General features: G+C 42.5%; 1 protein-coding gene across 15 annotated transcripts in view; it reads right to left on the minus strand.

Moving 5' to 3' along the window:
* Nucleotides 1-26,790, minus strand: part of msi2b (musashi RNA-binding protein 2b) — a 337,759-nt gene that overhangs the window by 225,911 nt on the left and 85,058 nt on the right. For all 15 annotated transcript variants that reach the window (XM_015961077.3, XM_015961072.3, XM_015961075.3 and 12 more), the window contains exon 6: nt 21,662-21,754. In XM_015961077.3, the coding sequence (XP_015816563.1) occupies nt 21,662-21,754 (93 nt within the window). The remainder of the gene's footprint in view (nt 1-21,661; nt 21,755-26,790) is intronic.

Here is a 26,790-nt window from a genome sequence, read left to right on the forward strand (position 1 = left end):
TTTTCAGTTAGAGCCCACACACACACACACACACACACACACACACACACACACACACACACACACACACACACACACACACACACACACTTCTGTGTGCTTATTAAGACACATAATGGTTTCAGCGAGTCATTTCTATTCATGTATGAGCTCGGCATTAACAACGCTTGAACCAAAGTGAGCTGAGCACAAGCAGATGGTAGAATGTCGATCGCATCGGAGCACGGCTTGATTCTGAAATAAACCCTCCATTCAAACGCGCGAGTGCACAAAATACTAAAATCCTCGTGGCGACTTCAAAGATGACACCTTCAATTTTTCTGTCTGCTCTGCTTAAAGATGTCAAAAACAGATCAATCACACATGTGCCCTCAGACAGACTCAAACATTTATTTTTGTATTTTCTTGCACAATTCACTCGTGAAGCGAGGGAGCTTTGATGAGTCTTCATTTTAAACACAAACATCCCATTATTAACAGTAGTGAGCTGGCTGATGATTTAATATGACAGAGTCATCGCCTTGCATCTATTTAGAGTTCAGGTTGTATCATACTCAAGGACTACTCATCAAATCAAAGTCAAGGCTAATTCAAGTGCCATCCTGGCTCTGTTTTTCTGTTTTCCCTGCTAAATATCAGAAACTACCATCCATCCACTCGTGCTACGGCACAGACAGGTTGCTCAGGTTCGTGGTTTTGCTTTAAGCTAAACAAATTATGAGCAAATTTTCCCAGAGCCTCCGATTATCCTCTGTGTGAGATAATTATAAGGGACCTGGAAAAATAGAAGTCTGCAGACAGGCACACACAAAAAATGTTAAGTGACACTAATTTGGTTGGGCCAATTCAGAGGATTTAATGAAACGCCAGTCGCACCTGTTGGCCAGTGTGTGTGTGTGTGTGTGTGTGTGTGTGTGTGTGTGTGTGTGTGAGAGAGAGAGAGAGAAAGAGAGAGAGAGTGCTAACTAATCATGATGGAGCTAGCCTGACACAGTTCTCTGTCTTGTTCTGACTCTTCCTTCTATGATTTCGTTGTTTTAGAAGCTACCCGGTTTTCCTTTTGTGTGTTTTTTAACAAGAGGAAATCTGCTCCTTGGTGGCTTTTACAGCATGTTCAGCTGGAAGAGGAGGATGCTGAGCTGGCAGTGAGCTTATCAAAAACAAGTTGAGGCAACGCTCCAGGAGGCAAGACGAAGAGAAGGATAAAATCTATGCTTCTGCTCAACTAACCATCAAACCCAATTACCTGTGGATAGGACTTATGGGCCACATGTCGGGTTCAAAGTTTCCTGATCAGGAAGTTGCCTGGAAGGGAGCTCCAGTGTGTGTGTGTGTGTGTGTGTGTGTGTGTGTGTGTGTGTGTGTGTGTGTGTGTGTGTGTGTCTGCTTATAGGCCTGGTCAATGTGTCCGTGACCAACAGATTAGGCGGGAGGACAAGACTTGGTGCAAGATCTTGGCTCGGCGCCATTAGTTCAATCAAGCGAACTTATTTAGCTTTTAGACAATTCGACCCGAACCCTGAGAGGCTCCGTCAGAAAATAGGCTGGAGATTATTCATAGCATGGCAGCTGAGGCAGGGGTCTGTGGCTCTCTAAGCACCGCATGCACGTCTCTGCTCACTCACTACATTATTCATTTCTGAGAAGTAAGGACGGTGTTTAGAAAACACAAGAGGAGCAAAGACATAAAAACATAAGAAAAATCACAGAGGTCACAGCAGCCGTGAGGAAATGGAGAAAAACATAATGACGGCCGCGTCGACACCTCGGCTCGGGCACTTGAGCGGCACTGATGCATTTATAAAAACGATAAATTAAACACGACTTAAAACACAACCAGGAGACGCGTCACCATAATCCTAACCCTTCCCCTTAACCCGTAACCCCAAGTGAGTGCTTTTTAACAACCACAAAAATGTTTCAAGTAATTACTGATCCCCTCGGCTGATTCCCTGGAGAATCACTGACACTGCATCACATTTATCTCTGCCCTTATGTTTCAATCCCCCGGCTTATATTATACATACATAAAAAGACACTTGTGCACATTGTTCTTTAAATTAAATTAAACAGTGCAAGTTAAACATTTATGAGGTGAGGTGCCTCATATTTATCTATCATTATAACCGTGCCCGTTAATAAACACATGCAGTGTGTCTGAGGTGGAAAACAGCAGCTGTGGCATCTAGACTTGATTCAGAACTGAAGTTTAAACAGAAAAAAAGTGTTACTTCAGTATACATACATATATATATATATATATATATATATATATATATATATATATATATATATATATATATATATATATATTAGCAGTCCCTGAAAACATAAAGAAAGCTAAAGTTGTCATTGATAGGCCAGCTCTTATCCTCGCTCAGCATTGATCAGGTGAACTTTCCTACCAGCTGGAAACAGCAACGCTGGCTCTTTTCTTTCTGTTTATGTTCTCCGTCCTTATCTTAGCGGAGATGTTGGCTGTACGCTGAACGGACACACATCAATCCTTTTATCTAACACTCCACTAGAAAGCAAATGAGTGTGCCTTTATAAGGTTTCTTAATCAAAATGTGTTTAACTCTCGCTCATTTTCTCTGCACCAGTCATGTTCATGATTGTGTATTTTTGCATGTTTGCATGAATCAGTGTGTATGATTCTATTAATATTTGTTTTTTTTTGCAGCTCCTGGTGAGATTATAAAGTCTACCCACCTGCAAGCCGCAAACACAATTAGCTACATAACTCTGTTTTTAATGAATATGAATATTTTATCTGCACATACTTCAGACCATCATCCAATCCACGCTAGGAGTGGACAGTTAAAGTAGGACGCCTTTGTTTAGGGAATGTTAATCAAAACGCAAATAACTTCTTCCTGCCCTATTCAGCAGTGGATGTGTTGGGATTAAAACTGCTAAACAGGCTTATCGTGCATCAGAAACCCAACTGACATCAAACTTTGCAATTACATCCATCTTCCTGGCCTGCAAGGAGCAAAATATAATAATGAACCGAAGATGTCTACCATGAGGGTGCGGTGTGTTTTGAGGATGCTGATATTCCTTTACTCGGGCCGCCCTTATGGCCCAGACATCCTAAAATGTTAAAATTAGATATTTACATTGGGGGTTCTTTTCATGACCAGGTGATGTGGAACATGATGTAACTGAAAGCAAATTGCACAGATGCACAAATGATTTTGTCACAGTTAAGCTAAAAAGTGTCTGAGTTGGTTTAGCAATTTATCCTCATTCTATTAACAGTCTAGTGGGAGGTTATTAGAAGTTTCAGACATTAGGAAGGTTGTGCAAATAGATCCCAACAAGAGTTCCTAACAACCGCAACTCACACAAGAACATCTGAAACCACTGAAAATGTTTTGAGACATGTTGGAAACTATTTATAGAATTTTTTTTGTAATTTACCCCGACAGTTTCTACTGAGACAATGACAATGACTGGTAAAGGTGTAGATTTAAGGATCATCTGGTGCAACCTGCAGGTGATTCACTACTAGAGCTGCTTTTTAGCATTAGCTAAATTGATTGCTGTTTTATCACAGAATTGCTTTAACTACTAGTATTTAACTACTAACCTATGAGTTGAGTGTTTGTTTTATGTCAAAGCCTATCCCAGCCTTTCCACTGGATGCACCAGTGGCACAAAACATAATAGATGCATTTTACCTACAAGCTACCTTCCTATTGGAAGCATTTAAGACATGAAGCAGCAATGTGCATAAAAAATAAGCTCTAAACATAAGCATCACATCCCTAGGCTTCTGGGACGGTGGCGGAAACACACCCAACCACTCTAAAGCTGGCTGACTGATGCATACTATGTTTTGCCAGTGTTACACAATGTTAACGTCTCTCGTCTCTCGTCTTCCTCCGCTTATCCGGGTCCGGGTCGCGGGGGCAGCATCCCAACTAGGGAGCTCCAGGCCGTCCTCTCCCCGGCCTTGTCCACCAGCTCCTCCGGCAGGACCCCAAGGCGTTCCCGGACCAGATTGGAGATGTAACCTCTCCAACGTGTCCTGGGTCGACCCGGGGGCCTTCTGCCGGCAGGACATGCCCGAAACACCTCCCCGGGGAGGCGTCCAGGAGGCATCCTGACCAGATGCCCAAACCACCTCAACTGGCTCCTTTCGATCCGGAGGAGCAGCGGTTCTACTCCGAGTCCCTCCCGAATGTCCGAGCTCCTCACCCTATCTCTAAGGCTGAGCCCGGCCACCCTACGGAGGAAACTCATTTCGGCCGCTTGTATCCGCGATCTCGTTCTTTCGGTCATTACCCAAAGCTCATGACCATAGGTGAGGATTGGGACGTAGATCGACCGGTAAATCGAGAGCCTGGCTTTCTGGCTCAGCTCCCTCTTCCCCACGACAGATCGGCTCAGCGTCCGCATCACTGCAGACGCCGAACCAATCCGCCTGTCGATCTCCCGATCCCTCCTACCCTCACTCGTGAACAAGACCCCGAGATACTTAAACTCCTCCACTTGAGGTAGGACCTCTCCCCCGACCCGGAGGTGGCAAGCCACCCTTTTCCGGTCGAGTTAACGTGTTCGGTAAAAAGGTCCAGTAAAGAGCCGAGCAGTGACAATGCATCCAAATATTTATTTATCAGTACAACTGTGATGTTTATTTCCTATAATACATGTTTTATTCAGGTAATCCGTAGAATGTAATAAAGGCGTCGTGATTTTAACAACTTCTTGCGGCAAAGATGACAAACTCACAACACGACACAATGGTTTAATTGGTTTTATTAATTGTATGTTTGCATAGCAAAAATATTGTTTGTAGTTAACAAATTGTTTATTAGTAATGATTTTATATAACTAAGAAATTAGTGGTTAAATGCAAGAAAAAAATCGATATTTAAAAGTTTTTCATGAAAAACTGATATTTTTGTCAGAAGATCACCGTCGATGAAAAACCTGAACAATATTTTACCGGTAAAATATATTGAGAAACAATAATTTGAAGTGTGCTGCTCCAATACCTTAATCTTATTGTTGTAGATATAGAAGGACATTTAAGGAGGAGCCATTAAAAAAAGGATTCACTTAACTAAATGAACAATTTAATCAACGCTCACCTTTTTGTATACTTAAGCTTTCTCTACAATCCCACAGAGACCCTAGGTAGCCTTGAGCCTTTGAAGGCAACATTTTAATAAATTGTCCTGCAGCAAAGTTGGTCGGAATATCCTGAATCCAAACAAATTATTATGGCAAAGAATGATTTTGGAGAAAAATGCACCGTTGAAAATGTAGGCCAATATCTGTTTCCGATATTAATATCGTTGTTAAATCCGATAACCGATATTTACCAATATTGCAATAATGTAAGTAGGGTAGGGATACACATTATACTGGCATAAATATTGTTATTGGCCCATGTTAGCAGTTTTATAACATATCTGTTTAAGTGCGATGAGTCAAACTGGACTGATATTAACAACCAAAACTTTTGTCAGTGAATCATTATTTTGTTATATCCCTACTTATAATAATGTCATACCGGTATCAAAAAATATCAGTTATTGGATACAATAACAATATTAATTTCAAATATCGATACGGGCCTACATTTTCACATTTAGATCTCTGAAGTAGAGATATAAAGAAATAACAGTTAACTGAAATATCAAAATGTTTCATGTTCAGATACTGAATCAATGTATAGACAATAATCAGTGTATAGATGTTTTTTCTTCCATTGAGTTAAATCTAAAAATTGCAAATATTGTCTGACTTTTAGTTTCCGGACATATATTTTATCATCAGATTCTTGCCAATACGCAACCTTAAAAACATTAAATCTGTCTGTCCACCCATCCACCCATCCATCCATCCATCCACCCATCCATCCATCCATCCAACCACCCACCCATCCATCCATCCACCCACCCATCCATCCACCCATCCACCCACCCAACCACCCACCCGCCCATCCATCCATCCATCCATCCATCCATCCATCCATCCATCCACCCATCCACCCACCCACCCACCCATCCATCCACCCATCCATCCATCCATCCATCCACCCACCCATCCATCCATCCATCCATCCATCCATCCATCACCCTCTGATTCAGATATACAAATGACAAGAAATTGCCAAAAATATTGACTGTTACCATCGACCTATTTTTACTTATCAGACCGATCCCAATAAGTTAAAAAGTGACTAAAATCAACTGACACCAATACTGGTGCAGATATATCATGCATCCCTAAATTCAGAGATGTTTTCTCCAGTCCAAACATCAGAATAATGGCTCAGTTAGAATATTCTGAAACACACGAAAGAGCTGGAACAGATAAAACAAGATGCCTCAGATTTAGTTGTGACTTCAGCTACAAACTGGGAAGTAAAACAGGTTCATTCTTTTTCCTCCAACATGAATCCTAATGATGGTTTTATGATCATCTGATTATTAATCTAGTATCATCAAAGCAGAACTTCAATTTGTCCATAAGAGCTTGTTAACGTTGTCAATGTAAATATCAGCGTTGACACATGCATTTAGCTTCGAGTGCAGCCTCATCGAGCTGTCACTGGCCCAGGCTGGTTTTAATAAAAGATTTACTTAAAATAACTTGTTAAAGACATAATAAAAGTTGATGAAAGAGAATTCTGCTGCACAAGGACACTTTATACAGAAAACTACACATCGTGCATTTACATCTTTTTCATAAACTACATTTTTTTCATTGCAATTACCCTATTTTGTTTGGTCTAGTTACTCTGCTCCAGCTAAATATTACTGCTTGTAATGGGTCTGTCACTACCAATGTTGGATTTTATTGTGGAATCAAAATGAAACCTCACAAGCAATTTCTAATAGCGATTCAGGATGACTTTGGGTGTTAAATCTGGATAATTTACCACTTTCACCACACAAGGAAACCCAGGCATGAGCACTAAGTGTTTTAGATAAGTGAAACCTTTAAGACGTCTTTTGCCCTTCACATCGAGCCGCGGCACAATGTGTGCATTTTCGTGTAAGAACATTTTATCCAGTGATCTGGAGAAGGCGCTGCGTAGGAGGCATGAGCTGGAGCTGCCTGTGGACCTGGTCAAACTGCTGTAGGTGGCTTTAGAGAGGCACAGGCAGTGAGCCACTTGAAGGCAACTCTTGTATTGAATGCACACGGCTATATAAGAGCTGTGGGATGTCAGACGTTGCCACTGGAAATCACGCTTTTCTTCACATTCTTTAATGAGACGGGTAATTTAGAAAAAGTCAAGAGTCTGGAGAGGATGAAACGCCATCTTTTATCACATTTATTAGTACATTTTCCCTTGTTTATCCAGAGTCAGATTTAGAACAAAGGCTTTGATTTCCCTTTGAGTTATGGATTGTTTTGGCAACATTCGAGAGTTAAAAAGACCAAGGTTGTGACAAAGCTTCATGTAACTTAAAAAAAGATTGTCGTTGTTGATTGTTGATTCAGTTTACTATCTCAAATGTCCAATGAAGCATTAGAGTTAAAGGTTAAACCCAAGCAATTCTATTGACATTGCCTTCTGTTCAGGCATTTAGGATAAATCCATCCAGGGAATGCCACAAATGCCTTTACCAAATGTCACAGGATCTATAAAGCTCTTTGTGCACGTGCTCAGATGTCAGGTGAGCATTTGGAATGGTCATCATGTGAGATGTAATGTGTCAGAAGCCTGCCGTCCATGCGGTTTGTGTTGACCATTTCCTTTGGTGGAGGTTTATGGAAGGTTGGTGTTCATGGGGAAATGCCATGTACAAATTAAATCCTGTCGGAGGGGTGGGACAGTTTTGCATTTTAAAAGTCATTTAGAAGAGAAGTGGTCATTTGTTTCCCTCAGTGGGTGGCAGGAAGCTGGAGCATGAACCTGGGTGGGGGTGGGGTCTGTGGACCGCAGCTCAAATATATCTATCCACTCTGAAAACAATCCATCTCCCAATCACTCTATCCCAATCTTAAGAACAAACATACAGCATATTTCCAAACATATTTCAAACCCATCTGAGAAATAAACACTGCTTGGGATCTCGGTGGCGCTCTCCCACATAAGATTCCCTAAGGAGTAGACTGCAATTTCAGAGCCGAGGTGTCCACCTCCACACCAGTCTGGTGGCAAGACTGCTGCAAATTACTCATGACACTTCCTCTGATGACATTTTTAAAACTGCTTTCCTGTTGAATGGCATCTCTAGTCACCCCCTCCACCTCCCAACACTCTTGCTGCCATCTATCCACCGCCACCGTCAACACTCCGGCCCAACACACACATTAATTCCCCCGTCTGGTCGTGTCACAAAGGCACAGCAAAGATTGCTGCCTCCTGCTTTCACCTGGCTGACCCCAATGAGCAGGTGCTGGATCCGATCCAATCACAGTCAATCTTCTTTAAACATTTCATTCTTTAAGCAGAACAGGGGCTCAAAATTCCATCATTCAATGACCCGATCAGTCGCCGATAACACAATCAAGCCAATCCCAGCTTATCCCGAGGGAGCCATTTCAGCAGGGACAGCTGGGAGATGAGACTTCAGGCCAACAGAAAGGTGTCAATCTCCTCTGATCCACAGCTCTTTGTGTGCCACCTAAGTGCACGGTGTTCGAGTGGCGTGGAAGACCACGTCACGGGCTTCTGCTTTAAGATCGGAAACTTCCAAATCAAGCTCGTGTTTATGACGGCATAGGGCCACTTAGACAAACCAAAATAGAAATGTATTTGTTTTTTCTTGAACTTCAAGTCAAACCAAAAGATAAGCTATCTCACCGTGCTCCTGAATACATTTTATTACCACGGTAACTGAGGGTTACACCTTTACTGGGTTTTCCTCCCATAGCAGTGTTCCCAGCAACAAACTCCCTTAAATCCTTCACAATTAGTCTGAAACCTACAAACATACCTCCTTCCAAAGAGTTTATGAAGCTTTAAAAAACTTTAATGATAAATATTGTTGTCCATTAAAACTCAACATGCCAGCTAAACCCTATGGGACAGTGGATGGCTACTCACAGGTTGCTTAAAGCTGCAGACACCTTTATTATCTAAACCTACAAAGTTATCACAAGGCAGTGTGGGTATTGTAGTCTCATTTTTTATCCCCCTTTTTAAATAGTATCATCTCAAAACTAAAACTTTACGATTTCGGGAAACTTTTAGAAACCTTTAATGGCTATATTTACATGAGTTACCACAATGGCCTCTTCTCAATACCGAAGGACACTAGTATGTAGACAGTCTGTTCTACTGAGTATGGGAGGACGACAACAGAAGTGGACTCTGTAGCATCATGGCAACAAGTGCAGCTTGTTACTACAATTTAAAAAAAATGACCTGACATGAAACAAAAGTCTAGTTTCTCCCTTAAATAACAAAATAACACTGAATACATATATTTATATTTTGCATAATTTCCTATCCATTTCTGATCAAAACTGATGAAATACCAGCATTCGCTGCTGTTAAATGAAGAAAATAATTTATTTTTCAGCAAAACAGTGCCATTTAAGGCAACACTGCTTTTATTTTGATAGAACATTAGCATTTTGAGGGATCGTGAAGAATCGGGGGAAATAAAACAAATACACACGGCAAATATTAAAGGTTACAACCAACTATTTACAATAACAGACAGCTTTATATTTCTGATTTGTATTTCTGATATAAAACACTATAATTATGAGCTGCCATACAGAGTATAACGTTTTGCGACACGATGCCTTATGAGATACCTTGTTGTGCCAAGTCTGCAGAATGATGCGCTGATGAATCCTTGACACAATGGACGGAGCATGAACACATCCTGGAACTTTGAGGGAACTTGCCATGATGAATACGTAGGATTGGACCAGTACTTAGGCCATCGTTGATGACGTTTCACACAGACGTGAGTACACAAGCACAGACGAGTACGCATTATGAGAAACGGCCACAGTGTGTTATTAAACCAAAGTGTCATCTTGCAATATAAATAATGAGATCACAACACATTTATGCTCCACAGTGTACAAAATAATTTATGAGGTGACAGCGTATTGTGCAGAGGGCTGTTTAATTCACAACTAACCATCGTAAATAAAAGGTGAAAATGTTTGCACCATTGACATATATAGGTTTGCACTAATAAAACCTGCAACCCACCATCAGATAATTGTTAAGATTTTTGTTAAAAAAATTTCTGTATCACCAAAATGATCATTACTGCAAATTTCCTTTCCAACGTGAGACGTAGTCGTGACGATCTAGTGTCCATTTTGGTTATAGCTACATCCTTTCAGTAAAAACACTGTAGCATTTAAATATGTTCATTAATTTATACACACCCATCTATAAAACCGTCGTGAGGCTGAAATAGATGTCTAATCTTCAGCAGCCATTTAAAAGCCACTCTATTGAAACTGTTGCTGGGCCAGTGGGCAAATAAAGGTCAAGGGGGATATGAAATAGTTTGTCTAACCGGCCCATTCCCCCTTTGTGTCCCTGCAGCACCGCAGTCAGATCCACATTCATAGCCTATTCATTTATATTGCACTGCCCTCCTCACTGCTAGGCTCGCTCACTAACTACAAGTGACTGTGATGAGATTGAAGCCTCTGGCTAAATCTCCACTATGGGGCACATGCTCCATCACTGCTGCTCTGATCACTCCTTATAATCACTGAAACGGGACTATATCCCCAGCTGATTGGCTGAGTCACAGCAGAGAGGAAACAATCACAGAATGTCAGCAGATGATGGACACCGAGGTGTTGGAGTGGTAGTGGTGGTGGTGGTCACTGTGAGCTACCATGTAAATTGCATGCAAATGTGCACCTGCACCAGCCGGGGAAGTGGAATAAAAGGACTGTGGCCTTTTGATTAGGTTCTCTTTTTTACTCCTTGTACAAAGAGTATTTTTCTACATTAATCATTCATTTTTGCTATTTTAGCTCATAAGGGTTTTTAAACCTGTGGACGAGATCAAAGTGTGATTAATATTCTCCGTTGTAGGATCTATTTTAGGCCCTGTTGTAAAAGCTTCATGCTGCCCAAGGTTAAATTTAGGCCCGCAATCAGAGAGATAAGACAAGAATGATGAGATCAATGATTAGAGGTGATTTGTAATCTCGGCACCGTTTTCCAGATGCACTCTCTCAGGACAACATTCCTTAGTATATTTCACTGATATTAGTTATCATCAGGGCTGCTTCTGTCTCTTTCTTCTCCTTGAACTACCAGCAAACCTTCACTAAGGTGCCACGGCAGGTATGCAAAATGAATCCATGCCTTTTTTTTATTATTTTTTTACAGATGGTCACACTGAGTAATTTTTCTGCCATTTAAAGAAATATAAGGACGTGCAAAATGTCAGCCGTGGTATTAGATTAGCAGAGACCCAGAACAAATTTTGTGCACTCTTTTCCTAATGCTTTTATGATTTTACTTCTTCCTCTTATCCGCTTCGTCTCAGTGAAAGTAAGAGCTGGCTCTCTGCTCGAGTGTGAAACCGTGCAGGAGCAGCTTGTGGTAGCTGCGGGCTGAGACAGGACACACTCCGTCTCATCCTTCCAGTGTCTTCCAACAGATGTCATCACTCTTACAGTCAAGTCCCCAATCTGAAATGCCTTTTTCATCATAAACCATTCCCTTATTGTCTTAATGACGTATCTATATTTTATTCCTCCTGATCTCGAAGGGAGTGAATGAGTTAAGCTCCTCCCCCTCCTCCCACCAAGCGCCGCCTCCAGGATCTGGCTCTGAACCAATGGAGCATAAGAACCCAGACTGCCTGGACATAAAGGGATGATTGTTGCTGCCCAGTGACATGGAAGCAAGTGGTTCTGATGAAACTGGAAGTCTGCTCCGAGCCCAGCGCGGCCCAAACTAGTGCAGCAAGTGAGGCGGTGAACTGAAGCTGTCTCACAAAGCCGATTACTCTAAACCAATGAGGAAGCATTAACCACCACAGCTAATTATGACTTGAACTGAGGAGAGGAAGGGTTTCATGCTTGGGCAGGTCTCTGCTGCTGCGTCACATCCATCACTCCAACTCCCATCTCTAATAAAGTTTAACTTGAGTCAAAGGCTTTCAGGTGGTAGGAGTTCTGTTGGCTGCTATTGGGTATAAAAGAAAACTAGAAATAGCCTGCAATACCGAACTTCAGAGGGGAACCTCTCACCACTAAAACCTGTGTTTTGTATCTTATTGATAATTGATTTTATATAAAAGCTGTAATTCAGATCCACTGGTTTCCACCAGACTTCTTCTGATGCTGAGTGGAGCTTTGGTTCGCTACTAAAGAAAAACCGAGCATTCCTACAGAATGCTTTGTGAACGTCTAACTAGTTATTGCAGGACTAAAGGAATTTTAGGAGTGGAGAGAGACAAATGTCAATCTGTTATGCAACCTGCAGAAATTTGCTTGCATACATTATTAGTACTACTGATCCTCAGAAGGGTCTTGGGGGACCTGGCACCTAACTCAGCAGTCATAGGGTGAGAGGAGGGGGACACTCTGGACAGGTCACACAGAGACAATCAACCACTCACATGTTTACACCTGGAGAAGGTTTAGACAAGTCACAAATTAACCTAACACGCATGTTTTTGGCCTGTGGGAGCAAACTGGAGCTGGGGTGAAAAATCCACATGTGCACGAGGACACCATGATGACGGCACACAGAGAGGCAGCAGCTGTCATTCAAACCTGGAACCTTCTGGCTGCGAGGCAGCAGTTTTACCACCACACACAAGTTATTTTAACCATCAACAGACACAAAGAAAATATCCCTCTGCTGATTGGTCAGATTCAAAATGTTGACGTTTACTCAAAACTGAAACCAAAACACTTAAACATGTCATGGCAGCCGTTGTGTATGATTCACCAGACACCCTACCTCCCACCCAACTACCCAATAAAAACACAGCAAGTAATACGCCTCTTCATAAAACAATGATGCCAGTCAGAGAGCCTTTGGTTGTTCATAAGTGGTCAGATTGTGGCGACAATGTGGTGCGATAATGTGCTTTTCACAAAAGATTATGTGATGGCGGTATAAAGGGGGTGTGGTGTGGGGGCGGTCTCTCTACAAACTTTCCTTGAACTCATTCGCTGCCAGCCGTTTCCTGATCGGTAAAGCCCTTCGCTGCCAGCGTTTCTCAACGTTTTTACTGTTTTTTTAAGAGTCACAGAACGTTGCGCGCTATGATGATGTCAACGCCAAAACGACCAAAACAAAGCGGAGGCTCACCTCTTACATCGACGCCCAAACATGCAAAGCTTCATTTATTTGCTCAAACGAGCAGAGAGTTACACTGAAACTGATTATAAACAAAGTGCTGCTGCATTTAGCAGAACAATATCAAACCCAGAACCATGAATGATTCATGATTTTTGTCCATGTCGTGCCACTTTTGTGCTAAAATATCAAAAATGCTCAAGTCATCATCAAGTCAACAGATGCAAGTCGATTCAAGTTGCAAGTCATTGGCGTTCGAGTCCGTGTCAAGTCAAAAGTCTTTATAGATTTTATCAAGTCAAGTCAGAAGTCATTAAAATAATGACTTGAGTCTGACTCGAGTCCAAGTCACATACATGACTTATATATGTATATATATATATATATATATATATATATGTATATATATATATATATATATATATATATATATATATATATATAGATATTACATACACTGCTCACAAAAAATAAAGGAACACTTTAAAGAAACACATTAGGTACATCAGATCTCAATATGAAGTTGGATATCTATACAAATAACGACAGGACAATGTCTTAGGAACAAAAGGATGCCAAGTCTTTTAATGGAAATAAAAGTTATCAGCCTACAGAGGGCTCAATTGTGTAGACACCCTAAAATCGGAGTCAAATGAAGACGTAGCAGGCTAGTCCATTATTTCAAAAACTTAATTTCTGCAACTGAAATTGCTTTTCAGTATCTTGTGTGGCCCCCACGAGCTTGTGTGCATGCTTGACAACGTCGGGGCGTGCTCCTAATGAGACAACGGATGGTGTCTTGTGGCATTTCCTCCCAGATCTGTGTGAGGGCGTCCCTGAGCTCTTGTACAGTCTGAGGAGCAACCTGGCGCCGCCTAATGGACCGAAACATAATGTCCCACAGATGTTCTATTGGGTTTAAGTCAGGGGATCGTGAAGGCCATTCAACTGGTTCAATTCCTTCATCCTGCAGGTACTGCCTAAATACTCTTGCCACATGAGGCCGGGCATTGTCGTGCATTAGGAGAAAACCAGGACCTGCTGCATCAGCGTAGGGTCTGACAACGGGTTCAAGGATTTCATCTCGATACCTTATGGCGGTCAGAGCACCATTTCCTATGCCGTAGAGGTCTGTGCGTCCCTCCATGGATATGCCTCCCCAGACCATCACTGACCCACCACCAAACCTGTCATGTTGAAAGACTTTGCAGGCAGCATAACGTTCTCCTTGTCTTCTCCAGACTTTCACGTCTATCACAGGTGCTCAGGGTGAACCTGCTCGTGAACGTGAACTGCTCTGTAAAAAGTACAGGGCGCCAGTGGCGGACTTGCCAATTCTGGTGTTCTTGAGCAAATGCCAGTCGAGCTCTACGGTAGTGAGCTGGGCAGTGAGCACAGGGCTCACTACAGGATGCCGGGCCCTCAGGCCATCTTCATGAAGTCTGTTCCTGATTGTTTGGGTAGAGACATTCACGCCAGTGGCCCTCTGGAGATCATTCTGTAGGGCACGAGCAGTGCTTCGCCTGTTCCGCCTTGCACAAAGGAGCAGGTATCGGTCCTGCTGATGGGTTGTGGACCTTCTACGGCCCTGTCCAGCTCTCCGAGAATAACCGCCAGTCTCCTCAAATCTCCTCCATGTTCTGGAGATTGTGCTGGGAGACACATTAAACCTTCTTGCTGCAACATGTATGGATGTGCCATCCTGGAGAAGTTGGACAACCTGTGCAACTTCTGTAGGGTTAAGGAATCGCCTCATACTGCCAGTAGAGATAATTATTCAAGCCAAAATTTGCACGAGTGGAAAACCAGCCGAAAAAGATCAAGAGGGAGAAACTTGAAATGACCTCTGCATGTTAAACCAGTCCTGTTTTGAGGGTTTTGTGATTGTTGCCACTTTAGTGCACCTGTCGTTAAGTCCATGAACACCAATACAGCTGAACGTGATTAACAATGCCCTCAGCTGCTTAATAAACCAGGAAATTATCAGACAGGTTTAATTGATTTCATGCCAGGCCCAATAAAAAAAGAGTTTGAAACGTGAAAAATGTGCATGTGAAATTTTGCGCTCGTGCACGTGTCGTGCACAGGCGACCCAGCGACGCGATCCCAGAAAGTTGAAATATTTTCAACTTTTCATCGCTGTCGCTCGGACGAGGACCAATCAACGGAGGTTTCATTCACTGACCAATGAGCGGACAGGATGCTCCGTACATCTCCGAACAAACATGGAGGAGAAGTTGATTATTATTATGTTTTATAAAGTAAAATCAGAAGTAAGATTTCACATAACTCTAGCATCACAGTGTGAAACATCATATCTACCACTTTATTAACTCTGAACCACTTAAATAACCTTAATTCCCTCCAACCTGACACGGCCAATCAAAACAACGGAAGTTTCGATTTCGCCATGGAACAGAACGCGTAGACGGCTTTGCCGCTGGCCGCAGATCGCCTCCTGTGTGTCAGGTAATAAAAGCGACAGTGACGAATTTCACTGATCGCGGTCGTTTGTCGCCTGCCGTGTGTCGAGCCCCTAAATACTCCTCATGAAAGTTTTGTATGGAAGCTTACTTGTGGCTTTCTGCTCCCATTTCTTTTATTATTGGACTTCATATATCAGCTAAACGAACAATAACACGTATTAGTTCAATGAGTTTGTAACTCTCTCATAGCTCATCGTGTTTTCGTCCTGCAGACCATAATCAGCCTGTTGCATATTCTACAGATGAGACTCCTTCTTATCCAACTGTGAAAACAGTGAGGGATTAAATGTGTGACCAAGTGCAATAATGAAAATACTTCTATTCCTACTACAGAATAAATAAATATTACAGTAACACATTACAACTGTAGAAAGACCAGTGATTATTTCTGCTTTAAATTCAGATCTTTTTAAATGGCCTTGAAAGTTTGACATTTTCATACATAGTTTAACTCCTTCATAGAGGATACATCAATACATTTTGATGTGCATTTAAATTTAATTTTCCTTACAATTCCATAGAATCGTTCTAACTAGCAAGAAGCAGATGCTGATTAATTTGACTTTATTGCAGGCAGAAATAGCAGCAGGCTGCAGTTAAGAGTCCTTGAATATAAAGAGAGGCCAGGCAGTACTGATAAGATTGTCTCATCTGGCTTGCAGGGCTAAAGTGACGTGTGCTGCCCGAGAAAAAAAAAACAGAAAAGAAAAGAACGGAGGGCAGGATGTGGCTACTATTAAGGAGGTAATGGGATCCATCTGAGATGCATTAGAATCAGTCAAACACAACCACACTTCAGTTCCGTTCAAACGACTGTCGCAATCAGTTCAAACGCACACCTTCAGCATGTGCTGTAGATGGCAAAAGGAGAAAAAAAAGAGAGGTGTCTCTGGCTGTGCAGCAGCTGAAGCGGGCTCGCGTATATGTGCTCTCTCCTAATCGTGACTGCTGGGAGAGTGGCAGTGAGAGTGATGTGCACGGGAGCTGTCAGCATCTCTCAACAACAAATGCACCGTCTCCCCCATCGATGGAGACAGAGAAGACAAGGGTGGGAGGGAGGGGAGGCGTGGAGGTCAGGGGAGAACCTGTGACTCAACTGTGGCCACAACAGCTGTTTCCCCTCCACTGCCTCCCAACCACCGCTATCTCTGCAGACCACATCCGGCTAATTGGCTCGTGCTGCTGTGCGCGCGCACACACACACACACACACACACACACACACACACACACACACACACACACACACTGTATACAGATCTTATAAATAATAGCAGTGAAAAGGCAAATTCCCAGTGAGGAAGAGCATTTTCCAGTGCTTTAAGTTGTACTTGTGTGATAATTGATAAGAACTCCGAAGCGGACTTTTAGGAAATCTGGAAGAGTTGATGCCCCCCACCACCACCACCACCACCACCACCACCACCACCACCACCACCATGTGGGGCTCACATCCCTCCTGACACACACGAGCTGACAGACAGAAAAACAGCCCGACTGACTGACAGACGGAGATGCCGACTGCCGTCGAGATTCTACGAAGGACAAACTGAATTAATTGGTTTCTCCTTCTGTGGGGAAGTTCTCGGGAGCGCTGTGCGTGTGACGATAATGACAGGTTGCACTGACAGACGGGTTATTTAATAAATCCTGGGATGCGTAAGGCAGAAAGAAAGGACACACACAAAACACAAAGATCCTTTTCTGTTCCCTCCTCTGTGTCTTGTCTTTCATAGCCTTTAATATCTGCTCTGATTGTCTTTTAGCTGAAGACACTCAAATTCGCTCACACACACCAACGTCCCCCTAATCACGCACCCACATAAAAACAGTTAATTGCTGGCACGCTCCCACATAGCAAGAGCAGCACGGCTAGCACATCCGAGCATGCACAAGTAGGCTCTGAAAGCACACAAAGAAACATGCTCGAGATCTCGCTCAATCAGTTTGATTTGTTTGTTTCCTCCTAAGCGTTTGAGGATTCCTCGAGGAGGGGGGAAAAACTTTGCATAATCAAGTCAATTATGTCATTCAATCAAGATGAAAATCATTTGGAGTCCCTTCTTACAGCCATTGATTGCAAAGTCATGCTGAATATTTGCTCGCTGCGTTCTATTGTGCAAATAAGTCATCTTCATTTGAAGCAGCGGACCAGGATACAGTGAGGTCTTAAACGCTCTACCACAGAGCAAGAGCGAAACAAAGGCCTTCACTTTCCTCACTTCCAGAAAATAACACGCAGCTTCATGCTGGGGGGGGGGGGGGGGGGGGGATCAGCGTATTGTCTATGAAGACAAGAAAAAACAAAAAATAATCTTTCTATTAATGTATAAGAGCTCTTTTGTCTCCTTCAGGACGCGGTACATTATGTGCCCGTGAAAAATCCATCCTCACTAAAACTCAAACTCAAGGTCAAGTGTTGATGCTGCACAGAGTGGATCAGCTGAAGGTGACCTTGACTGATGTGGAATATGACATGAGGGAAATGGATCTCTGCTCAGTGTGGGGAAATTATCTGTGAAATGCTGCCACTGTATCAAAGCCTGTTTGTGCCTGCACGCATGCTTGAGAGCTGCGCGCGCGCGTATGTGTGTGTGAGTGTGTGCAAGTGAGAGAGATGTATGTCCATCCTTGGGTGAGAGAATGAACATATAAGCCTCAATCAGGTGAGTGAAGTGTTCGTGGGAACTGCAGCGGCTACACATCTGACTTAAAATTAGTAATAAAAACACCCTCAGCTGAAAGATCAGACTCTAAAATGCTGTCACAACACAGGAAGTCTGCGACTCCAGCACTAAGCAGTGTTTGATAGTGATGTCATGCTTTCATAGTTACTGGGAGGGTTGGTCATGGCAGCTGGTTGTCATTGCTTGTTTACTCTGTAAGCAAAAGGCATGTTGTTGACCAGGCAAGGCAGGCTGTGTGGCTCTGCTGCCACATCCTCAGCTGTTTGCTTGTCACAATTTGTCTTACTGTGGGAGAAATGCCAAACGGATGCTGTTAGCTCCTTTTAAGGCTCAAATTGGAGATGGTTAATAAGTATGAGATGCAGACCACTCAGCTGGACTGACAGGAAGTGATCAACAGCGACTCGACACAAGGGAGAAGCTGTCAGCAGGTGCAGAGCATGAAGTCGACCCATCAGTCTACGTATGAGGAGAAAGCTGCTGATGTCAGAGGGTCGCATTTGACTCAAGGTTGGTTATATGGTCACCTGCCTCTAAAAGGTGGTCAGTAGTGTTTTTGCTTGTGTCTGTGAGTGTTTGTTTGTCTAATAATATCTCAAGACCACTAAAATGCTCCAAAAGTCCACATCTCAATAAGTTTTGGAGTCAGCTCAATCAAAGATGGACGCCACAGCTGATACAAAAACAGGTCAGATGATCGTGATCCCAAACACACCAGTAAATTTCCCATGAAGTGTTAAATACTGGAACCAATACCCGTAAACCACTGGAAGGGTTTTAATGAAGCTCTCAAAAATCTACACCTGATTTATTTAGTTTATTGATTGGATCTATTTAAACTTTGTGCACATCTGGTTTTATTGTATATTTAAACTTTTCAGAATTACACATACTGATAAAAAAATAAGTCTAAAGGAAATCTAAATAGAGCTTGCCCCTTCATCTTGTTGGCCTTTTATTTTTTTATTGACCTTTTTAGGTCATAATGTAAGGAAATGTGAGAATTTGGAAAAGTGAACAAGCAAAAAACAAGCTCAGAATTAGGCCTGGGCGATAAATCGATTCAATTAATTAATTATAATTTCTTGTTGCGGGCAATTAAAAAAATAAAAAATTTAATCAAATTTTTATGTAATAGCGCCTTTTTGGCTCCCCAGAGCTTCCGTAGCGTTAGTTTCACATCACTGTGACAACAACGTCACAGCACGCACACGAAACAGCAACAGCAAGCGACTCCATAACCACCGGTGAGACTGGGAAGTTTGTTCCTCAGAAAGGAATTAAATCATCTGTTGTTTGGAACTGGTTTGGGTTTGCTGCGACGGTCGTGGAGTGTGGCACTTTTATTCCAAGCGGGTGTTCATTTATTCATTATTCATCTCAGAAATGAGGCTTAAATTTGTCTTTCTTGTGATTAAATACAAAACAAAATTGGCTTTAAGGTGCCTTCCATTAGTACTTATTGCTATTCTTAATAATTGAGCTGGTCGCCCCTGGGTCACGGGTTGCTGGGTTCTCGGCTCGGCTGGCTTGGGGGTGGGAAGGCTGCGGTTGGGCCTGTGGGCTTGCCGCTGATATCCCCGGGACTCTGCCGGCTGCTGGTTGTGGCCCCCCGGGGCGATCCTCTGTGCCTCTCGTGGGGGGGGGGGGGGGGGGTTCTGTCGCAGTCTCCTTGGGGTCCCTGTGCTCTGGGGCAGCTCCTGGATCTCTGAGATTTGAAGCTCCCTCCATCTCCTACACCTCTTTGGGGGCAGATCTGTGGCCCTTCACACTCTCTATTGGACGCTCCTATATAGAAACCTTACATATACAAGCGTGTGTACGCACACAGGTGCTCACATGGTGCTCTCATAAGTATGGACTTGGGCATTTACAACACATGTCTTAAGGCTGTGGTTGGCACTAAATGCACTGTGATTTATTATCGTGATTGTTCAGTAAAACAATGCTGATTTTATATTTCCTCATCAGGTTGATGCAGTGATAGCTTGCTCTAGTTGTATTGTTGTGTGTCCCCCTGAGAGAATCTGAAAAAAATCGTAAATCGAATTAAAAGAATAAAGTCAGAGATTTTATTTTTAGGCTGAATCGCCCAGCCCTACTCTGAATAAAAGATTAAATGTTGAATTTCTATAAATTAAGATTACTTGATAAAAAAGGGTCTAAGATTATATGTTTTAGTAGCCAAGTTATTCACAACACCAAAACGCTAACAAACTATGTGAATTTTCAAGATTTGACCACGATAGCTATAACGGCAGTGTGTGAGTGGGAGAATGACTGAAGGTCATTTATCATTTATTTATGACTCCAGCAGTTTCTTTAGCTGAGGGGTGTGGAACAAAACATGTGCAGTGGACTCTAGTAAATGCCTTTTAAATCATACTCTGGGGAAACAAAGTTCTGGTGCGCCTGTTTCAGGAACTAGATTTGAAGTCTTATTTCCTTGCCGTGTGGTGAAGTTGCTAATGCTAACAGTTAGCTTCTACTAGTTGAGCCATTCTCTGCTGTTTCCTGGACGCTAAACCAACAACGGCCATCGCGAGTCAAGATGGGTGGCAGTGTGAAGTGAAATCCTAGAGTTTCACCATCTTTTTTCTATCAGAAGCAAAACCAGAAGACTATTTTCATGTTCAGCCTGCATGAAAAACTCTGATTATAATAAGAAATAATGAAAAAATGTGTTTTGTGTGTTCCACACCTTTAAAGCTTTGGCATAAACAATGGTTGCCAATATGTGTTTCGTCAAGAAATGCTAATCTTTTAATGTTTTATGTGTTTTAGTCATCAATTTGGCCAGAAATTGAGATTTTATCATTTTATGGCAACAAAATCCATAAAAGAGCCAGAGATCAACTCTCCAACACCAGATCCAAGTAGTGTTGGGTAAAAATGTTTTATTAAAGCAGCTTTTGCTTCAGATCCTGCAGCTGAAAACACTTCCCAGTGCTTCTCCATCAAAACAAAACCAGCAATATTCTTACGTGATCACACAGACATGGAGAACAAAAGTTTTTCAACAGGAAGCTGAACCCAGACAGCTATTATCCACGAGCAAACAGGAAAAAAGCACAGCGCTGTAGCCAGATTCCCTACAGAGGAGTCAAGTAGGTTCAGGTGTGCTCCGTTAGCCAACAGCTAATGACTGCTGCTTTTTCTTGTTACTTTTAAACAAGGCATTCATATTTGAAAATCATTTTCCGATCTTTCACCGACAACAAGACAACAAAAGAAGAAAGGATGAAAGAAAATCCATCTTACCTTCCCAAACTGTTCAAAATACTGCTTCACGTCCTCCACTACCGTGTTGGCCGACAAGCCACCCACAAATATTTTCTTTGTTCTTGTGACCATCTGGAAGGAGAAGGGTGAGAGTAGAAGATGAGTGACAGCACTCCAAATGCAGCACAGAATCTTTTAATGAGGCGCCAAGCGCACGGAGCGAGCAGCACCTGCCATGATGGATGGCAAGGAGACGGAGACGGGAACGCAAAGATGCGCCCAATAAAGTTCTGTGTCACGGCGTTAGCGAGGCTGCTGAACACCGAAGGTCAAACAGGAGGGAGAACGTAGAACCAGGACCGCGTTTCACAAGGAGTCTCCGATCAGAACTGACCCTTTAAAGTTTCTGTTCATTAAAAAATTAAATTAAAATAAATAAATAAGGCGGAAACAATTTATGGACTTTCGAAAAACAATTAATGAGTGCTAGAAGATGGAACCAGAGTGCATTAAAGGCTCATTTAGTTCTGAACGGCACAAATATTAAGGATTATTACCCACAGCACCAGAAAGGGCACAAACATCTGCTGCAGAGCACGCGCTAAAATTAGGAGGGCAATTTCTCCATAAAATACACCCAAACCAGGCAAAGAATCTGTGTGTGTGTGTGTGTGTGGGGAGGGGGGTATTTCTGCACAAAAGGCTGCATCGCTTTAAAAAAGTTACGTACCAGAGAGGAAAGGAAATTATATTAATGAGATGTCATCTTTAACAAACTCAATATTATCCTAACTCAGATCAGGCCGACGCAGGTGTTGGTTTTCCTTCCTTGATTTGCGATTTTGAGCATTGAAATTGGGCTTCGTTAGCACAACGTTAGATGTGGGACTAATTGAGCAGCATTGAGCAGTGTGTGCGATTTGTTCTATTCTTTTACAGCATCAGGAGAGTTCACGGGTGCACTCCATGCCTGATCCATAATGTTATCTATTATGTCGACATGGTTATTGCTTTGGCTTAGCTAACTCTGATGTGGGTGACTGGAAGCTCACTTCAGAGTGTTTCAGGTGAACTCAGGTGGAAAAAGAAATGCTCGAGTGGCCACAGGTTGGAGTAGTTCTGCAGGTCTGATGTATGATCGGGTCGGTTTTGACAGTGTGGTGATTTTTAGTAAAAATGCCAGTTATATGATATTTATTCATCATTTCAATACAATAGCGCTGGTTTCTAGTATGAAGGAATGTCTTGTGAATTCATCTCTGTGGGGGAAAAAAGCTCTGGCGCTCCTGTTTCAGGAAGTAGGAGTTAGTCGGAGGAGAGGGGGGCAGAAAACGTTAGGATTTTGAGTCTTACTCATTAATAATCATGAAATGCGGACATCTCTCCTCTGATTGGGTAACAGCAACACAACTCTTCTGCTGCCTCCGTACCCTTTTGTTTATTTGGTAAAAATGCAACGTTGATTTTTTTAATCACCACAAATAACACAAGACTGAAAGAGTTATGCCATGTTGTGGAGTTGCTAATGCTAATGGTCAGCTTCTACTAGCTGAGATGCACTCTGCTCTTTCCTGGATGCTAAATCAACAGCCTTCCCCAGTCAAGATGGGAGACAAAAGGAAATATTCCAATTTAAAGGAGCAGTATGTAAGACTATCGTGAGAAATTTACAGTGAGAAAATCCCAAAAGACTCTAATGTTTCGGTCATTTTGGAAGGAAGGTTGTACCGAAACGTTTTTCATATCCAGCTGGCTGCGATGATTGTTAGTTTTTCTCCTTTCACAACAAAGGAAGGAGGGATGTAACTACTGTTTACCATCAGTGAGTGTGGGGTTGCCGTGTCTCCTGTGAGCTAATACTGCAGCGCCAACAATTGTATTTTGACGACGGCCGGCAAGAAGCTCCAGAGTTGTTTACAGTGGTAAACAACAAGTAAGCAAATTCTACTTCATTTCTACATAAGGCACCTTTAAGAACATTTCTGATCCAACAACAGCCATATTTTTATTATTCTAAAGCAAATGTTCTTATTCTGCTTTTTAAAAGTAGCATTGGATAATTATTTAGCTTAGTTTTGATCATTTTCAGGCAGCTACGATGAGTGTCCCTCCTCTGGTAGACACACTCTGACCCAATGTGTTAACCGCTACTGCTAAAAATGTACAAAGTTTTGTGTATGAGAAAAAAAGTTGAGGGAAATCCCTTTTTGGCCACAACACAGCTGACTGACAGCTCGCAGCTGGGGAGGGGGAGCCCTACTCTCCAGTGGACTGAGTTGGAGGTCATTAGAAGCAGGAACAAGAGGAAAGGTCGTGATGGTTTGAACTCTTTCACACCAAACCAGAAACTGACTCCAGGCTAGAAAAGCTTCCTCTCCTTAGTTGAAATCTAAATCAATAAGTTAAAAGTGATGATCTACGTGGCTAACTTGTATTCTCGCACCAACTCAAACAAAAATAAACAATATCTCTGCATGACGTCCCTACAGAATCACATTTCACCCAAACAAAAGTCTCTTTTGAAGTACAAAGTCTCGCCCAGAAATGAGAATTTACTGATATGATGACACGTATAATGATGCTTGATGCATTGCTCTGTAATCCTACTGACAAATAAACAAAAAGGAGCGAAACCACCAAAGCTCTGATCTCCCCTGGCTCGCCTGAATCAAACAGAAATAAATGATGGGGGCAGGATAAACATACTCAAGAGATGCCCGGCAAACAAGCAAGACGGCTGGAAGAGCCGGCTTTGATCAGAATGCTGACCGAAACACTTTTGATACGAAAGAGGCTTAACATGGAGAAGAAAAAAGAAGCAGCGTTCAGCGAGAGCTGAAGCAACCATCTGTCAAGTGCTTTCCAGGTGCACACAGTCTCACAGGCACGTCGCCTGCACATATGCACACAACCTCCCACACATGGGTGCTCGCTCGATTGCTCTCTGCGCTTTTCTTCTGAGATTTTACTTTAAAAGAAAAGAAAAAACATTGTTCCTTTGCAGAATTAAAACTGTGCAACATCTGAGCCAAAATGGTGAAATACTAAAGAAAAATCACATTTAAAACCTCACTATGAAGATAGAAGAGGTGTGAAATCGCCTCTGAGCTTCACTAATAAAAACAGTAAACACCAGGATGTTTAGGTCACTAACAGGAGCAACAAGTTCCTCTGAGCTCTGCAGCAGCTCCACGAGAATGTGCATTAGGGCCAAAGGCTTAAACATGCAAACACAGCCTGTGCAGTAATTAGAAATGGCACACAGGTGTCTAAATAGGCCTGACCTTCTCAGAAAATCAATATACAGTCGGTGCAAACAAACCACAGAAGAAGTGTACAAATATTTCCGACACGGCTCCCGGGATCCACCCCGGCCTGGAGTTAAATATGATCACATCCCGGTGACTTTTGCCATCACTTGACTTTTCATCCGGCTCAAGCTGACACTTGCAAATGTTACCGTGGCGCAATATTAATTCCACACATTAACATACTGTAATGGCGCTCAGATCCTAACAAGGTCACACAAGCCACCTGCTAAATGTTAGCCAAAGTGTCCAGCGTTAGCTACTGTTGCTATGGCAGCAGTAATCCCAAAACAAATCAGAGGCTGGCTGACGGGGACGGCTGAGTCAGGCGAGTCAGGCCCAGGCTGATATGTCGTCAGATCGATGGACAGAAAAATAAACAAACTTGTTTCAGTTCCCGCTAAAAGAACTGTGAGCTTTTCCTCCACATGGCAGCAGAAGACACACGAGATCATCAACTGCTGAAGCAGACAGTTTCCCACTTTTTACTCCGGCCAGCAGCTGCATAATCCTCAGCACCCCCATCCTCCCCCAACATCATCCCTCAGGCCCTCAGGGTTATCAGCGCTGGTTGCTGCCGCCGGCGACCCCAAACCAGACAGCTGCTGATAAACTGGCTGTGTGGGTATTTATCAACATCACTCACATTTATCATTGGCGATCGGTGGGGGCTGTAAATAAATGAAAAATAAACAAGTCAGTGTTCATCTCTGCTTCCCTCTCCATGTCCCGGTTGGCTCCCGGGGCAACCTGTAACCGTGGGTCGGATTTCAGACATCTTCCTCCAGCTGAGACAGGACTGCTTCAGATTCAGAGACTCGTTGTTTTACCGAACAGTTCTCTGTGTCCGTATTTAGCACCACTTTGAGATGGAAGAACTAAATGATTCCTTCTCTTCTTCTACATTTGATGCGTTTTAGCTACTACTAGCATATCTCAGGGCAGTTTAAACGACTGCTTTTATTTGTTTTTAGGAATAACGAACAAACTGAGAAGAATAAATGAAATCACAGGATTTTTACACAGATCATTTTAACACATTAGTTTAAAGTGAACTCACTCTGGGGAGGCGAGAATTCCCCGCGCTGCATTTACAGTTCTGATCATTCGGGTCAGGCTTTGGCTTTTTGAATTTTCTTTTTTTCCAACAACAATTCAAGCTGACAGCCTAAAAAATGGACCACTCTTCAACCTAGTTTCTTTAACCCATTTTTTTAAACATCTGGTTATTTCTGCACATCCTGAGAGACGGTGAGCAGAGTTATCAGTGCATGAGGAAGTTTGTGAGTGGCTACGTACGAATGTGTTTTTAATTTCCTGAGAGCACAAAGCGTATGTGTGTGTGTGAGTGTGTTTGTGTGTGCAATAATTACTGCCCCGGTGCATTTATCATGGAAATAGAAGGTGTGCCGCTGACACACACACACACACACACACACACACACACACACACACACACACACACACACACACACAGAGGGAGACAAAACCGTAAAAAGCTTGGAGTGCACTTTTACCAACACCTGTTAGCAGATTTTAACAATAACAGATGGAACAAAATGACAAACCGTGTACTTCTAAAGATGTACCACTGCTTTTTTGTTGAGGTCATCAAAAAAAGATGGAAAACCTATCCTGGAGTGCCTGTCATTTTAGAAAATAAGAAAAGGATGAAGCTAGAAGGATTTTTAATAAATTCAGAGGTTAGGAGAAGACTGCTTGAAAAGCCATAATTGCTTCAGAATTATCTTTATTCTAACTGTGTGGCTATGGAAAACACACACACACACACACAAACACACACACACACACACACACACACACACACACACACACACACACACACACACACTTATGTGA

This window comes from Nothobranchius furzeri, chromosome 10, assembly GCF_043380555.1.
Source record: "Nothobranchius furzeri strain GRZ-AD chromosome 10, NfurGRZ-RIMD1, whole genome shotgun sequence".
Classification (NCBI taxonomy): Eukaryota; Metazoa; Chordata; class Actinopteri; order Cyprinodontiformes; family Nothobranchiidae; genus Nothobranchius; species Nothobranchius furzeri.